At 42.4% G+C, this 16,608-nt stretch overlaps 3 protein-coding genes across 3 annotated transcripts; 2 read left to right on the plus strand and 1 right to left on the minus strand.

Moving 5' to 3' along the window:
- Window positions 1–2,640: 2,640 nt before the first annotated feature.
- Window positions 2,641–6,494, plus strand: LOC102701584 (mitogen-activated protein kinase 6). Its single transcript, XM_006662481.3, has 7 exons — window positions 2,641–3,096; window positions 3,353–3,482; window positions 4,293–4,430; window positions 4,610–4,942; window positions 5,303–5,486; window positions 5,559–5,739; window positions 6,176–6,494. The coding sequence occupies exons 1-6, from the start codon at window positions 2,912–2,914 to the stop codon at window positions 5,729–5,731; spliced, it is 1,143 nt and encodes a 380-aa protein (XP_006662544.3). The 5' UTR covers window positions 2,641–2,911; the 3' UTR covers window positions 5,732–5,739; window positions 6,176–6,494.
- Window positions 6,495–6,717: 223 nt separating this feature from the next.
- On the minus strand, window positions 6,718–8,920 carry LOC102701862 (L-type lectin-domain containing receptor kinase SIT2-like). Its single transcript, XM_040528293.1, has one exon. It carries the CDS (start codon window positions 8,874–8,876, stop codon window positions 6,837–6,839), a length of 2,040 nt encoding a protein of 679 aa, XP_040384227.1. The 5' UTR covers window positions 8,877–8,920; the 3' UTR covers window positions 6,718–6,836.
- Window positions 8,921–12,905: 3,985 nt separating this feature from the next.
- LOC102714955 (deubiquitinase DESI2-like) lies at window positions 12,906–15,924 on the plus strand. The gene is made up of 4 exons (XM_006661934.3): window positions 12,906–13,207; window positions 13,319–13,580; window positions 14,460–14,527; window positions 15,470–15,924. The coding sequence occupies exons 1-4, from the start codon at window positions 13,073–13,075 to the stop codon at window positions 15,734–15,736; spliced, it is 732 nt and encodes a 243-aa protein (XP_006661997.1). The 5' UTR covers window positions 12,906–13,072; the 3' UTR covers window positions 15,737–15,924.
- The last annotated feature ends 684 nt before the right edge of the window (window positions 15,925–16,608 follow it).

Consider the following 16,608-nt stretch of genomic DNA (forward strand, 5'->3'; position numbering starts at 1 on the left):
TGTAGAAGGCTAACACACACATGCATGCATGCTAGCTAGCTGAACGGCATAACCTTTAAATTCAGACTTGGCCCCAACTCCACGCCAACGTGTGCATGCATGACTGACCAAACTAACTAACACATGCATCGGCTGATTTGCTCCTAATCACTCACCACTAATTAATTGACTAAGCACCTGATCGCACAAGCATTCACGACATGATTGTCTCTCTTAGCCACTAAGCCATGTGAGGTACTAAGCGCGTACACAACTCACACAAATATATAAAAAACAATAAGATTAATCCTAACATCTAACATCTTCCCAAGGGTTGGCCCTTCCAACCGGACACTGTTGGCTAGCTACCTTAAGACATAGATCATCTAGGTTCTAGCGGTGACCACTTGTCAATTTATACATGGTATCAATGACATATGGATGACTGGGATAAAGCATGAGAGGGATTTAGGATCCAAAGACTTGTTTTAGAGGATGTGGCTCAAAACATGTTGTTTTTATGATAACTATATAGGATATATAGATATAGATTTGTCTCATTGGTGTAGTACAACACAACACAGACCAGTATATCACACATAAAATAGAAAGCTCTATTACCACCTCGAGTAATCCAGTGTGAGCATCTTAAGCGCTGCTCTAAGAGTCATATTGGTAGGCCATGCAATTCCACGACATACACCTATGTATTGAGAAAAAAAATACTTGAGGTTTTGTTTGTGTTTGCAAATATAGGTAGATTGATCAAAACCACGGCAATCGATCAAAACCACTGTAATAGATTATAGAGAGTGATGAGTGATGACCAAATCACCATGGGTTCATCATCAAGAGGCACATGTTCATTGAAATCAAAACCAAACTCATGCGTTGTGGAGTTGTGACCACCAGAACAACATCATTGACCACCTTAGGCGATAGATCATCTAGGTTCTAGTGATGACCAATCGCCAATTCAAAAAGAAAATGATCTCATGATTAGAATCCCTTTCATTCATAAATAGAAGTCGCCCTATAATGCATGCATTCATGTATCACAATCTTAAGTCACTAATGTATGCATGCAAAGTTTTACTATTTGATAGGTTTCTCATGAAAAACACTTCCATTTAGTTATGTACATTACATTTTTTTATAAATATATGACTGAACTTGTTTATTGGAGATCATGTAAATGTCCTAAATGGAATAGTTGTTCATATTAAGATTGACTAGTTGCTTATTGGGTTTAGCGATTTGCTACTGGAATAAGCTCTCGGTGGCCACTGCCCTCTTTGTCGTCTATCCTCAAGCCCTCAACCATGTCAAATCGTCAATGACTCGTGTAATTTTTTTTGCCTCTTGAGTCTTGCGACACTGCATAAGATTGAGAGCTTCGTTACCTTCTTGAGTAATCCAACACGATGCCTCTTGGGCACGCTCTATGAGCCGTGCTATTAGTGAGCAACGTTACTCCACAACATGGATTGAGCAATGAAAATGAATTAGAAATTTGTTTGATTGCCATTTTATAATTGAGTTCAACACTATGGTAATAACTTCTTGATTAGTGAAATGTATGCATTCCAAAAAGGTAAAAGGTAAAAAAAATAGAGACAGATGTAAAACATGGAGCATTTTGATGCAATTAAAATGCTAATAAGATAAGACAAGATAAATAAAAAGCAAGTCTAGTTTAGATGTTTATAGGATAGGATGAATCAAAAAGTTAGCATATAGATTGGTTTTATTTGTGTTTACGCTAAGGAAAAACTTGGTCCTTGGCCACCAAGGCAAATGACTTGTCTATGGAGCCGCAATCAAATATTATTCATGCAGAATGATAAAAACTTTTGTTTTGGGTGGGTCGTAATTGAATACCACCTAATCAGATCTTGCCACAATTAAAACTAGTATCGCCAACTAGGTGTTAAGGTTACCAACATGGTGCTCGATGGATCAAGCCTCAGGCGCGTCTTCTTTATATTGAAATAGTTTATTCTTCACACCTTCACCTTGTTGATCACATCTTTTACTTTCATATAACATTTTTCTATGTCATCATATCTCAAATTCTTCACTTATATCTAATCTTATCATTAGATATCGGTTATGAATTATCAATTACATATTTCTAGGTTTGGTTATACTTTTTTAGATAAAAATACTTATTTTAAGGGATATGCGGGTGTTAAATTTATCTTTAAAATGTGTGAATAACCCATGATTTAGCATCGGGTTAATGATTTAAGATCTCGACCAGATCGATAACCGAATTAGGTATGATAATACATCATTTTAGATTTAAAGCATGTTTGGTAGAGCTCTAATTTCTCTGAACTAAGCCAAGAGTGAAGCTGCTTAAGGTCAACTCTACCTCTCTAATTCATTTTAATTACTCTAACTTGTTCTACTCTTATCTTTTTTAAGCTGAAAATCTTTTGATTGGACTATAGCTCAACAGAAAAAAAAAGTCGAAGCTAGAGCCGTACCAAACAAACCCTTTATTATATTTTTATAGCTTCAATTTTTACTTTAAATTGTATTAAATTAAATATACATTTAAAATAATTTAATGGATTAATCAAAGATTTGAATCGATGATATTAGGATTCGAACGCAAGAACTCGAGCGAGGTAGGTTTGGCAACAGATAACCGACCCACAGCCGTTTTCTCCCAACACCGCCCAAGGAGGTCGTCGGCTCGCTCCGATCCCCATTCCGCAGTCGCCGCCCGAGTCAAAAAGAGGGAAGCTTCTCCCACCAGAGGAGAGAGAGCCCTTCCTTCCTTCCTCCCCTTCGGCTCCGCTTCCGCCCACCAACGACTACTAGTCGCGGCCACCGAGAGAGCCAAACCCTAAGCTCCCCCACGTCCCCCCTTTCCGGTTCCCCCCGCGAGCGGCGGCAGCGGCGGCGGCGAGGGGAGGAGCCCATGGATCCCTCCTCCGGCGGTGGGGGCGGCGGCGGCGGCGGCGGGGGCGGCTCGCAGATCAGGGGGATGGCGACGCACGGGGGCCGCTACGTGCTGTACAACGTGTACGGCAACCTCTTCGAGGTCTCCTCCAAGTACACCCCTCCCATCCGCCCCATCGGCCGGGGCGCCTACGGCATTGTCTGGTACGTTTTCCCGGACCGCGGATGGGGTTATGCGTTTGAATTGCCCGGTAATTAATAGGGAATCCGAGTTGCACGCGCGCGAGGCCGTGGTGTGTTCGTGACACTTGGTGCGCTAGATTTGGCGCCCGCGTGTTGTGTTTTGAGCATAAGATTGTGGGGGAAATGTGTCGCGGTGGCCCTAAAAAATGTGAAAGGGTTGACTACTAGTAGTAGAGTAGATGTGCTTATATTGGGATTTTGTTTTTCCTATTCATAGTGCGGCTGTTAACTCGGAAAACAGCGAGGAAGTTGCCATCAAGAAGATTGGCAATGCATTCGACAACCACATCGATGCCAAGCGGACCTTGAGAGAAATCAAGCTGCTCCGCCACATGGACCACGAGAATGTAAGAGCTGTTTGTTATTATTGGTTTGACATTCCTAGCAATTATTGATTGAACTCAGCTTTACCACTATTAGGTAATTTATTGGTTGTGCTTCGCATTTGGTTTACATTGATAACCCATCTTTGGAAGGCATTTTCCACTGCAATCATCATGTTCCATAATTTGTTAGAGAAAGCGGCAACAACACTCAGACTTTTCTGTACTAACTTGTAAAGAATGCATTACTGTTGCTATTATTAGTTAGTACAACTTCCTTGTACACCACTGAAAGATCACACTATCCCTTTTATGCCACTCATTGTTGCACTCATATTCTGTTATCATGTAACTAATTGACAAGTCATCCAAGGGGCATGACTTGACTTGTTGGCGCATAAGATGCTATGGGGTAAGGGCAGTAACACTGAACTGCTATGGTGAAAATTGGGCCTTACTTGGGAGGCCTGGTGCATCGGGCCCATTATTACTAAGTGAAGCAGAGAGGAGAGAGGACGGGAGCAGATTGACAGTAGAGACAACCAGCATATATGCTGTTATGGTCTAATAGACTAGTGAACTAGAACACTAGTTTTAAATAGTCACGACTAGTCGGCCAAGTTGGTAGAGGGATGACTCAATTCGATTTTTAAGACTTAACAACCTTGCACTCATGTGGCTTGTTTGGTTTTCTATCTCTATGAGTAGTTCTGTTTGCTTTAATTGAACATACAAACTGGAGTGGGGTATTCATTTCCGTAAAGCGTGTTATACACTTTTCATTCACACATTTGTATCATATAGTTTGATTGTGATTTTAACATTGGCTCGCAGATTATTGCCATAAAGGACATAATTCGCCCCCCAAGAAGAGAAAATTTTAATGATGTGTACATTGTTTCTGAGTTGATGGATACTGATCTCCATCAGATCATACGCTCAAATCAACCATTGACTGATGACCATTGCCAGGTTTGTTGCTTCCATTTTGTGCTTTGCTGAAACAAATTTTGCTTGCAGAAAATCTAGACAGTGATTGCATGCATCTTGTTCCTTTGGTTACTATGTTTCTTCATCCTATCCATATTTCAGCTTAACATTGTTTTGTTTATCCTGTTCAAAAATCATAAGGGGCATGTTTTGCTTTGCAGTACTTCCTGTACCAGTTGCTACGAGGGCTAAAATATGTGCACTCAGCAAATGTCTTGCACCGTGATCTGAAGCCAAGCAACTTGTTCCTTAATGCAAATTGTGATCTCAAGATTGCGGATTTTGGGCTCGCAAGGACCACTACGGAGACTGATCTCATGACAGAGTATGTGGTCACTCGGTGGTACCGAGCACCAGAATTGCTGTTGAACTGTTCACAGTATACTGCTGCTATTGATGTTTGGTCAGTTGGGTGCATACTTGGGGAAATTGTTACTCGTCAACCCCTGTTTCCTGGAAGGGATTACATCCAACAATTAAAATTGATCACTGAAGTAAGTCGTTCTCTGATTCATTGCTTGCCTACTTTTTAGTTTCTACTTTAACATGTTAAACTGTACTTTTGGGGGTATGTGAATAAGAGACACTTTTTATTATTTAGTATCAATATATAGATGTGTTTTTTTCTTCTGGTAGTATAAAACAACATTTTACGGCATATTAAGATCTGAGATGCAGATTTGGACTAAATTTCTTGCAATTAATTCATTTTTTTGTGGAATTGTCCTCTCTTGATCACTCCTGATTGACTATCGTCTATCGTAGGACCATTCTTTCTGTTGTTTTTCTTTCTGAATTGTGTCCCTGGAACCCAAGCGGTATCAATATTAATCAGGCCATTTTCTTTTCAAAAGCTGATAGGGTCGCCAGATGACTCAAGCCTAGGATTTCTTCGGAGTGATAATGCAAAAAGATACATGAAACAGCTACCTCAGTACCCCAGGCAGGACTTCCGCTTGCGCTTCCGCAACATGTCTCCTGGCGCAGTTGACCTGTTAGAGAAAATGCTGGTGTTTGATCCAAGCAGACGGATTACTGGTACATGGACTTACACAAACTACTTCATTTGTGTTGTCTTAACTGTAAAGTCAACATTATTTTTCCATGCAGTTGATGAGGCTCTTCATCACCCGTACTTGGCTTCTCTTCATGACATCAATGAAGAACCCACCTGCCCAGCGCCTTTCAGCTTTGATTTTGAGCAGCCATCCTTTACCGAAGAACATATAAAAGAACTTATCTGGAGGGAATCCTTGGCATTCAATCCGAATCCTCCCTACTAAAATCTCAGGTTTGTTCGAGAGAACCAATGATCTCAAATTTTGTAGATGGTTAATTCTGGCATCCTGCAAATGCTTTTTACAGGCTTCGTATTGATAGCTTGCTAGATCGACTAATTTAGACCCTGGGAAAAATGTCTGTTCTTCTAGAACTGAATGCCTGGAGCACTAAGTTTTTATGCTCATAATTTACTGCTGAATAAAATTTTATTCATAACTCAATCTATGAAATAGAATGATATTTATACCTTGCTTGCCACATATTTCCTGTTTGCTAATAATTCTCAATAGTCAACTGTCTCCATTCACCATTTTAAATACTCTCTCTTTTGTTTAAGACCTTCTTAGAAGGGTTCAAAATGTGAATTATCCATACCTGGACATTTCAAAATTACAATTCCTCATTTTTATTTATAACACATTGCATTTCTTTTGCCTGGAGTACAGAGCAATTTATCAGCGCAGGCATATGAAGATCTGTAGCTCTAGAGAAGCCAAAACCTCCCCTGCTTTGTGCATGTATTAATTTTATGCCCACCTGTTGGGCGAATGAGCATGAATCCCTTATTGTTATAGTGACAATTTTTCTTAAGGCCTGTCTAAAGAAACAGCTTTTGTATCTCTTTTCAGATAGCCCTAACCCGGGCTTGTATTATACCGGTTGATCGTATAACTTTTCTTATGTATCTAAGCCTGTAATTGTGTGCACAATGGCTTGAACTGCCCGTGTATATCAGAGTTGACATCTTCTCTCATACATGCTATTTCCATTTTGCTCTAATATCAAAGTTGTCAGTCTTAAGTTAGCTCCAATTCTGCTCACTGTTACAGTGATACCATGCAGCTACGATATGTGCCAGTAGGCCTCACTGCCGGTAGGCCTCACTGCCGGCGTGCCCCACGGTAAACCGTATAAGGTTTATTAAAATTTTAAATTATTTTTAAACTTTGTTTGAATTTAGTATAGTTATCATAGTATTATCATTATCGTATCGTGACAGTAACCACGGTTACTGTGATAATCGTGTGGTAACGAGTGGTTTGGAAAACACTATGATAAGCAACTCTGGTACATGAGCAAATCTGGCCGCGGCAACTTGGCCGATGTTCACCGGCCACCGTGGAGCGAGCCGACAGACATTGTCGCGCATGAGGACCATGTCAGGGACGTGAACAACCCGAAGTCAACGGAATCGGCGTCGGAGAAGACGAGCACGGCCTCCTCCGGCACATGCTCCTCGCCGTCGAGGTACTGGCACACCTGCCTCATGCTAGGCCGCGCCTCAGGCCTCGCCTGGCTGCACGTGAGGCCGAGCCAGAGCACCAGCCTCGCCTCCTCCTTGTCGTAGCACCCGCCGAGCCTCTCGTCGACGGCGCGCACCACCTCGCCCCGGACGCCGAGGTCCCGGACCCAGCGCAGCAGGTTCACGCCGGTGACGGGGTCGATGGGGCGGCGCCCGCAGGCCACCTCGAGCAGCAGCGCGCCGTAGGCGAACACGTCGGTGGCCGTGGTGGCCTTGCCGGTCACGGTGAGCTCCGGCGCCATGTAGCCCAGCGTCCCGACCACGCGCGTCGTGGCCGGGTCCCCGCCGTGCTCGTAGAGCCGCGCGAGGCCGAAGTCGCCGAGGCGCGCGCCCATGTCGCCGCCGAGGAGGACGTTGCTGGCCTTCACGTCGCGGTGCACCACCACCTGCTCCCACTCCTCGTGCAGGTACACCAGCCCGGAGGCGACGCCCCTGAGGATCCTCACCCGCTGCTCCCACGTCAGCGGCGGCGGCGTCGCCGCCGGCGAAGCGGACTTGCCGGCGGCGGCGCAGTCGCCGAACAGGAGAGCGTCGAGGCTGCCGTTGGGCATGAACTCGTAGACCAGGAGCAGGTCCTGCCCGCGCTTGCACCACCCGCGCAGCTCGGCGAGGTTCCGGTGCCGCATGCGGCCGAGGCTGGCGACCTCGGCGACGAACTCGCGCATCCCCTGCCTCGCGTTGCTCGAGATCCTCTTCACGGCCACCACGTCGCCGGATCGCCGGAGCACGCCTCTGTACACCTGGCCGAAGCCGCCGGCACCGAGGAGCTCGCTGTTCTTGAACCCCTTGGTCGCCATGTGGAGCTCTCTGTACGGGAACCTGTGCGGGTGGTCAAGCTCCCACTCCTCGAGCGTGTCGGCGAGCGCGGCCCGCCGCCGCAGCCAGAGCGCGACGCCGGTCGACGCGATGATCGCCGTGACCGTGGCAGCGCAGGACAGTGCGACGATTTTGATGACGGTGGAGGCGGAAGGCGGCGGCTCCGGCTTCTTCGGGACGCTCGGCAACCGAGAGAGATCGATCGGCTGCGCAGCTCCACCGGTTCGGAAGCTCCATGCGAGGATGTAGTGCGAGCTCGCCAGCTTCCCCGTCGCCGACGAGAAGCCGACGTACATTTCTTGCTTGAAGATCGGCAGGAGGTCGATGGGGCGCGATATGAGCGGCCGACGAGGCCGTGTCGTCACGGACACCGGAGCGATGGTGACGTTGAGGATCTTGCTGCTGCCGTCGTACTCCACCCACGCCTGAATCTCCTGCGCGCTCTCCAACGTCACGTTGGTCCTCTCGCCGCCGTCGCCGGCGAAGTAGGCGGCCGGCTCCGACACGTTGGACACGAGGCTGTTCAAGTCGACGCCGACGTGGTTGTCGTTCGTCTCGTTTAGGAGCCCGTTCGCCTTCACCGTATCGAACTCGACGGCGAAGACGTGGTTGGAGAGATTGCCCAGGTTGTCCTTCCCGAGGAGGCCAAGGTACTGCTCCGCGGTTGCGCCGGGGAGCAGCTTGGAGGCGGCGACGACAAAGGCCAGGCCATGGCCGCCGCCGCTGCCGACGGTCACGATCTCAAAGACGAAGGCCGTGCTGAAGGAGACGACGGCGGCGGCGTCCTGCACCATCTGCACCGGGGAGTCGAAGAACGCATGGCCCATGATATTTTTGCTGTCGTTGGTGAGCTGCAGCGCGCCGCCGGGCAAGACGGAGGCCGCGTCCTCTAGGCTCAGGTTGGCGGCGTTGTGGAAACCGTTGTAGATGAAATCAACGTCGGCCGAACAGAGGAGAAGGCGGTGAGCAAGGAGGGAGAGTACGGCGACGGCGAGGTGGCCGGGCGTTGCAACGGACGCCGGAGACATGGAAGAAACTGTACTTGGATGTGCCTGTAGGCTGTAGTTGAACAGTTGCGTTGTTAATGTTGAGATTCGTTCATGAAGCGCAATGATAAATAGTTGGCATGCATCAAGCTGATGAAATCATGCACAATCGTTTTTTCGATTATGCTTACGCTTATAAATCAAAATCAGAATTTTCAATTATAAATTTAGAGTTGATTTTAGGTGTTTTTTATCGTGTTTTATTTTTCAGCTTGGGTTTAGATTACTAACAACACATCTATAAAAGTTTTATTCACAATTTATTTTTTGCAAATATGTCATGTTGCTTATTCCTTTCAAAGCCAACAGATGAGCACCATGGATACCGATAACGAGTTAATACAGTAAACTAGTAAAGTATTATAAACAGTCTAGAGAAATTAAGACATCAAATTTGTAGGTAGATAAAGAAAGGAAAAAGAAAATGAGCTACAAGTTTATATAGTCAGTTATAGCATCAATTTATAGTCGGTGTCACTTGATCCTGAACCTAGTATTGTAGCTTGGCCCCTATCTGTGAAATGTGAACAGTATCGAACGGCAAAAAGAATTTTGTGAGAACTGCAAAATTACAACCAGTAACCTCCGTTTATTCGCACTATGGCACATGATCTTATCCATTCTTCTTCAATTGAAAGGCTAAGATTAACACCGTATAAGTCAGGGAAGCCAAATCGACAATAATATGTACTATTACCTATTACCTATGTCCCATAATATATGAGATTCTGACTATTCACTTATAATTTTTATCATTCGTCTTATTAAAAAATTTAGTGCAAATATAAAAATTTATAAGTAATACTTAAACTAATTTTAATAATAAATAAAATAAATAATACTTTTAATTTTTTTAATAAGACGAGTAGTCAAACATTACAAATAAAAAGTTGAAATCCCCTGTACGACGGGGGGAGTATACTTGATAAGTTGTATATTACTGCTAGGTTGATAGGACCATCTTTATCATCTATCGTCTGATAACAAACTGGGTAAACGACTTGACCCTTTGTGATTTTTCCTTGTCTCTAGGTTTCCGATAAAGAAAAGGAATTATTTTGTACACCATAAGTGACATGATATAAGTAGAACCTCAGGTCAATTAAAACCATCAATGTATTGAATTAAAGAGTTTGCCATTGCCTGTCCACTTTTCATCCTACACTATTATTATCTTCTTGACAGGAACTTCTCAGGAAAGAGCATTACAGCTCTGACTCCCCCTCCCTATTGCTAGTCAGCAACTTTAACACCACCTTCCTATTCCTAGCATCCACGATTCAACGTCGACTGCCATAGTGCAAACTACTCCTATGCTGACATCATGTGGAAGATAGGGGCAATTGTGTTAGAGTTTTTTTATTTTCTCTGTCTTAAAATAAATTTATCTTTTTAGTTCAATTAGATCATCTCTCGTTGCATAGCGATGAGGAAAAAGATAAAAGGGATAGCCTACGCAATTCTAGCTAGACATATTATGTTTGTCAGAAGACAAACACGAGCAAGAAGAGACCACTCTGAATCTCAGCCGTTTTCACTTATCTTCATGAACCAGTTGCTAACAATTAAAATAGTAATCTACCATATGCATGATTGCAAGCCTAGGGATAAATAGGTTAGCTTCTTAATATGAAGGAAGGTACAAATTGACTCTGAGTCGTTGCCTTGGCTTTCTGAGGCACATCACACAGCTGGGGTGATTATCTGATGTGGTGTTTAGATTTAGAAAATTTTTGGGAGAACGTCAAATGTTTGATCGGATGTCGAAAGGGGTTTTTGACACGAATGAAAAAACGAATTTCATGGCTAGCCTGGAAACCACGAGACGAATCTTTTGAGCCTAATTAATCCGTCATTAGCACATATTGATTAATGTAGCACTTATGGCTAATCATAGACTAATTAGGCTTAAAAGATTCGTCTCAAGATTTCTTTCATAACTGTACAATTAGTTTTTTAGTTTATCTATATTTAATGATTTATTTAGGTGTCCAAAAATTCGATGTGATGTTTTTAGAAAAAAAAATTGAAACTAAACAAGGCCTGATATTCCATGATTGATCTCATGCATCACCGTAATATCATCTATTCGTCCTGTCTTGGTAGCATACGTTTGGACTTTGGACAGAAATCATATATAGTACTCCGTACCACTTAGGTAAAAGACTAGTTCTACCGGAATTGAAATTCTGAAACTCGCATGTATGGGCATAAATGGGCCAGGCCGTCAACCATAAATTAGTCAATCCGTCAATCTATTTATAGGTTAATTAAACCGATTATCCATTAATTGTTCTATAAATGGGTTTATGGGGCTGGTCCACTTACATCCCTACTCGCATGCATGCCCTGACCATGTGTAGCTTGATCTTTTCATGAAGTCGATTTTATCCCATCGCATTGGGGTGGGTTACCTTTTGGTAAATATACAGTGGATACTTAATAACCAAATATGAAAATTGGTGTAAACCAAGATTGCAATAAATATAAAATTATTACAACAGATCGAAAAACCCCGCATATAGATAAGATGATGATGAACAATCATGTAACTTATCTTGATCCAGATCGAACTTCGTTTGTGAGATAACAAATTTCGAAAAACTAAAAATTGTATGAAATTAAAAAAGTAGAAAAATTACAGATAATTTTAGAAACATATAGAAAATGTACATATATGAATTGCATGGAAATTTTGACATGACATTTGCTATATTTTGGAGACACTGAATCACATTTCCCTCTCAAGTGGGCCTAAGCTTCATGAATAGTGCTCACTATTGGCCTAGCTCATTTGTCTATTTTTTTACTATTTTTAGTTTCAATTTTGGTTTGGCTGCAATAATATGAAGTTAATTCATTTTTTATATTTTTCGCCAGATAGAATTATAGAGTAGGTGACTAGTTGCTACTTCTATGATATATTTTCTCCTTTCTAAGAAAAAATTGAATTCAAACAAATCTTGCTAAACCTTATCTCGGTTGTTTCTGCTACAGGACCTCGGTATTAAGATAAATTACCACAGTAACCATCGGTAAGGTGAACCTGTTGAGAAGCACCAATTTCTTTTGCCTCACCGCATAGATTAATGCCAAATCAAATGTACTTTATTAATTTGGATCTGGTATCATAAATATCTCTTGTTTGACTATTCTCATAATGATCTCCACTCTGATTTTTGGTATATGGTTGGTAAGGTATGAAAAAATAAACTGAGCAATAAAAAGAGATCTATGGACAATACTTTCATATGTATGCTTTAGTAATTTAAAACCCAACACTAAAAAAATAAGCTACAATTAAAAAACCTCAAAATAAACTAAAAAAATCAGTTTTAAAGTCTAAACATTAATGCTTCGGCTTCAGCTTATTGGCTTGAGATTTTAAGCTGACTTTTGGGTTATATGATTTATAAGTTGGTGTTTTAAAATTTTTAAATTTAATGGTGTCTATTTCAAATAACCCAAAAAAGTTATATGAATAGTGTAAGGGTGACTTATATTGTTGAACAAGTCGATTATAAAGAAAATATATGTTTATTTAAATTTATACGCAATTCATCCTTAAAAGAGCGAATTTCGACTGATGAACCAGGATAGCCAGATTTATTTGTAGAAAACATTTTTTTTAAGACAGAGCGAGTACTATTTAGCATAAAAGTCAAGTTATATAAACAAATAGAGCATGAACTGCCTGTTTCAAAAAAGAAATACCTTAAAACCCCTTGAATTACTAAGTGCCAACCTATAAAAAAGAGATTTGTTTCGGTCCAATAAAAATACCTCGAGATACGGATATCTTATAGTACAAAAGTATTTCTGATTTAGAAAAAATCTAAAAAAAATCCCCTTGGACAAGAGAAAACAGTGCTCCATGGACCGTGGCCGACACGGGGAGAGAAAACCCAAAACGAAACGGGAAAGCGGGTGACCTGGGCCCACTTGTCAGTGACCCCCTCCACCACCCAAATCGCCGCGCCGATAAGTGCATCCCGAGCCAGCCGTGTCGCGGTCGTGTCTCGTCCTCCTCCTCCAACCTGCAAAGCAACCACCACCCGCCCCGGCCGACCGACGATTCGATCTCGCCTCGCCTCGCCTCGCCGGCGACCCCAATCGAGCCACGCGGCCAACGCCCGCCGCCGCCGGAGGAGGGAGGGCGCGGTCGCCGTGTTGATGAGATGAAGGAGGTGGTGCTCCACGTGTACGACGTGACGAACAGCGACTCGGAGAAGACGAACAACACCATCCTCCAGATCAACCGCATCTTCAAGGACCGGATCGGCCTCGGCGGCATCTTCCACAGCGCCGTCCAGGTTGGTGCCCCCCAGATCCCGCGGCCGCATTCCCTCGCTCGCTTCCTCCAGATCCCTCCCTGATTGAGAGACTCCTGTCGGCGGCGTCGCCTTGGTCGGGTCCTGATGCAGGTCTATGGCGAGGAGGAGTGGTCGTTCGGGTTCTGCGAGAGCGGCAGCGGCGTCTTCAGCTGCCCCATCGGGAAGAACCCCATGTACACCTACCGCGAGTGCATCGTGCTCGGGGAGACCGAGTGCTCCATCGCCACCGTGAACCGGATCCTGCGCGAGCTCAGCCGCAACTGGCCGGGCCACTCCTATGACCTCCTCTCCAGGAACTGCAACCACTTCTGCGACGAGCTCTGCGAGAGGCTCGCCGTCCCCAAGCTCCCAGGTATGACACATGAGATTCGCAGCTCTACTCTTCCGGTTAGTAATAGGCCGTGCAATGCATATGTCATGTGTGCGCAAGGGATATCAATTCTCGATTCTCAAGTGCAGAGTCTAGCATCGATAGATATATTCAGAGCAGATTCTAATTTAGTTCATAGTAAGATCTAGTTGGTTAGGAAAAATATGCTTTTGAGAAAATGAAGGATATTTGTTACAAATTGGACATTGTGGGGGCAGGGATATGGGTGTACAACTTGGTAGTTACTCAGCTAGAGAGTAGCAGGTTGCTGGATTCAAATTCTTGGCTGTTTTATTTTGTTAGAGGGCTATTGAGTAGTGCTGCAGCTTACCAGGAGGGATTTCATTGTCTTAGAGGTGTTAACTGTCTTAGGCTGTATGCTATTACATTAGAACTTGATTTCAGAACTATATCAACTGACAAAAGGCAGTACTACTCCCTCCGGTTCTATAATACCTGTTGTTTTGGAGTTTGGACAAGGCTAAGTCAAAAACTTTTGAATATGAAGAACTTTTAAAATATTTACTTTAGAAGCACGGAAATTATATGTTTAGATTAATTTGTAAGATACTTCAATAACCATATGTTTGTTGATATTTTTAGATATTTTGCCATAGAAAATAGTGGCCAAAATTGTTTTTTTGGAGACCACATCCTTGCCCAAAACACAAGTATTATGGAAACGGAGGGAGTAATAAGCTAGGCCTACTATGCCTTTACTTAAAATCAATGAGATTTGCTCGCAACTTGCTTATATTAATCATGCCTTATCTATGATACAAGTATGTTTTATTCCTGCAGATTTGGAATGGCGTACATTATAGTTTAAGTTTTGCTGACCTTGTGTTAAAAACTGTGCAGGCTGGGTTAATCGTTTTGCCAATGCTGGTGATACCGCGGTGGTAGTTGCTGAGAACACAGCAGTTAAGGTACACTTATTTTAACTTTTCTTAGGCATCAGCAAGTTCTTCTCTTATCTGTTCCTTGTTAGGAGTGCTTTATTGTTGTTACACACGCCCCTTGCCTATTGGCAGATTTAATATTGTTCTGTGTTAAACCAAATATTTCACTATAACACTTAATTTTCAATGAGTTGTGATTCATTGTGATGCTCTTTTTCTAAAAAAACGTTTATAATGGTATTAAGCTTCAATGCCCCAAGCTTGCAACTAGACCCAGTTCATGTCCAGCTCATTAGCAGCTATCAGAGTGTCATGTGCATTCCAATAAGGATCCTTTTATAACTTTTGAATAAATTCATGCTCAAGTTTCTTTTTTCTCATTGTTGATATTGTAACTGTGACTTTACAACGGATAGTACGTAGTTGAGTTATTTTATTATGTGATACATTTAAAAGCCTTTTCTATTCAACTACTTAGTTTGCATCCCATTTTTAGATTCCTTGCTTTACCACAAAAGTAAAGTTGACCACATATTTACTTCTTTTGAAATAATCTATTTCTTTCTGTTAAAGCGTAATGCTCGGTTTTACCCGTTTTGTCAGTTGTCGGCCATATCTTAGCATAACTCAGTGTCATTTGGCAACTTTGCTTAATCTGTTAGTCATATCCTAAATGATCTAGTTCATTAGCACTGTTTTTACCCATTCGTGTAAAGATTCAGGAAGATGTGTTCTGGTTTCCATCTTTTCTGGATAACTGAATGCATTTAGTGATTTTCAACCTTAAATTTGGATTTGATTTTAGGGTTTTTTTCACCGAAGTTTATTTTCCATCCTTGACTTTCAGATCACTAAGAATATGTATATAAAATTTTTATTCATAAATTATTTTTTTAAAAAATATGTCATTTGGTTTTTTCCCCAAATATTTTCTATAACATGATTCTTGACTGAATTTATGTTTTGCAGTTCAGGCAGGCTAAAACAGAAATTGTCAATGCCAGTAGAGTAGCATACAGATTTATGGCGGGCCTAGCATCAAAAAATCAAAACTCGCAACCAGAGTCCCCAAGTAACCAAAGCAGAAGCGGCCCTACTTTCCAGGGTGCCTGGTTCAAGAACATCATTTCCGCCGGCGCAAAGCCTTCTTCAAGCGAATCAACTTCATCGCATGACACTAGTGATGAATCCCCTTTGCAGAATCAAAAATCAGCGGAGCAGTCAACACGGTTGTAGTTGCAGCCCCAGTTATCAGCTGTTGAATTGAATCTGTAGTGTAACAGTAGCCCAACATTTGTTAAAAAAAACATGGTATCTTATTCACGCATGAGTATTGTCTCCCTACATTGTCTTGCAATGGGAAACATGAAATGTTAAAACACGCCATCCAGCTTGACAGTTCTGGGGTTCTTTACGGTCACTCATGAGGCGGTTTGGATGATAGCCTGACAGTTTTGTGATCTTTCACGTCGATGAGATTTTTGGGACCCGCTAATTTGGGTGATTTGTCGCAAATTGAATGCTTTATGATTTTGGTTAGAGCATCTCCAAAAGAATGGGTAAATTTTAACTCTTTAAATCAAAATTTAGCTATTCATTTTAGTTTGGGTAACTTGAATTCTAATAGCATCTCCAAGAGACTATCTATCCTCACTTTTTAAATCATGGCAAGGGGAGGATGGCAAGAGGGTTCCACCCACATGGGATCCACATATAGCAATTGTTTAGTGTTTTAAATCATGGCAAGGGGAGGATGACAAGAGGGTTCCACCCACATGGGATCCACAGATAGCAATTGTTTAGTGAGAGAATGAGTTGCTAGATTTGGTCATTGAGGACTTAAGTTTAGTCATTCAAATGGTATGACAAATTAAATAGTCATTCTTTTAGAAAATGGATATCTCACTTGTCATACTTAAATTTGATAATTTTATAAAAAAAATATCCTCCAAGAGAATGACTATTTGACTTGTCATGTTATTTGAATGGCTAAACTTGAGTCTTCAATGGCCAAATCTAGCAACTCATTCTCTCACTAGCACAATTGCTATCCGTGAGTCTCATGTGGGTGGAACCCTCTTGTCATCCTTCTCTTGCTAGAATTTGGA

This window comes from Oryza brachyantha, chromosome 10 (assembly GCF_000231095.2).
Source record: "Oryza brachyantha chromosome 10, ObraRS2, whole genome shotgun sequence".
In the NCBI taxonomy this organism is placed as follows: Eukaryota; Viridiplantae; Streptophyta; class Magnoliopsida; order Poales; family Poaceae; genus Oryza; species Oryza brachyantha.

What these genes read in the sequence shown, in the direction of transcription:
- LOC102701584 (XM_006662481.3), top strand. Translation starts at nt 2,912, where the DNA reads ATGGATCCCTCCTCCGGCGGTGGGGGCGGCGGCGGCGGCGGCGGGGGC. An exon ending in TGACTGATGACCATTGCCAG is followed by an intron (nt 4,431 to 4,609) that starts GTTTGTTGCTTC and finishes TTTGCTTTGCAG; the next exon opens with TACTTCCTGTACCAGTTGCT. An exon ending in TCCAAGCAGACGGATTACTG is followed by an intron (nt 5,487 to 5,558) that starts GTACATGGACTT and finishes TTTTCCATGCAG; the next exon opens with TTGATGAGGCTCTTCATCAC.
- LOC102701862 (XM_040528293.1), bottom strand. Translation starts at nt 8,876, where the DNA reads ATGTCTCCGGCGTCCGTTGCAACGCCCGGCCACCTCGCCGTCGCCGTA.
- LOC102714955 (XM_006661934.3), top strand. Translation starts at nt 13,073, where the DNA reads ATGAAGGAGGTGGTGCTCCACGTGTACGACGTGACGAACAGCGACTCG. An exon ending in TCTTCCACAGCGCCGTCCAG is followed by an intron (nt 13,208 to 13,318) that starts GTTGGTGCCCCC and finishes GTCCTGATGCAG; the next exon opens with GTCTATGGCGAGGAGGAGTG. An exon ending in CTGAGAACACAGCAGTTAAG is followed by an intron (nt 14,528 to 15,469) that starts GTACACTTATTT and finishes TATGTTTTGCAG; the next exon opens with TTCAGGCAGGCTAAAACAGA.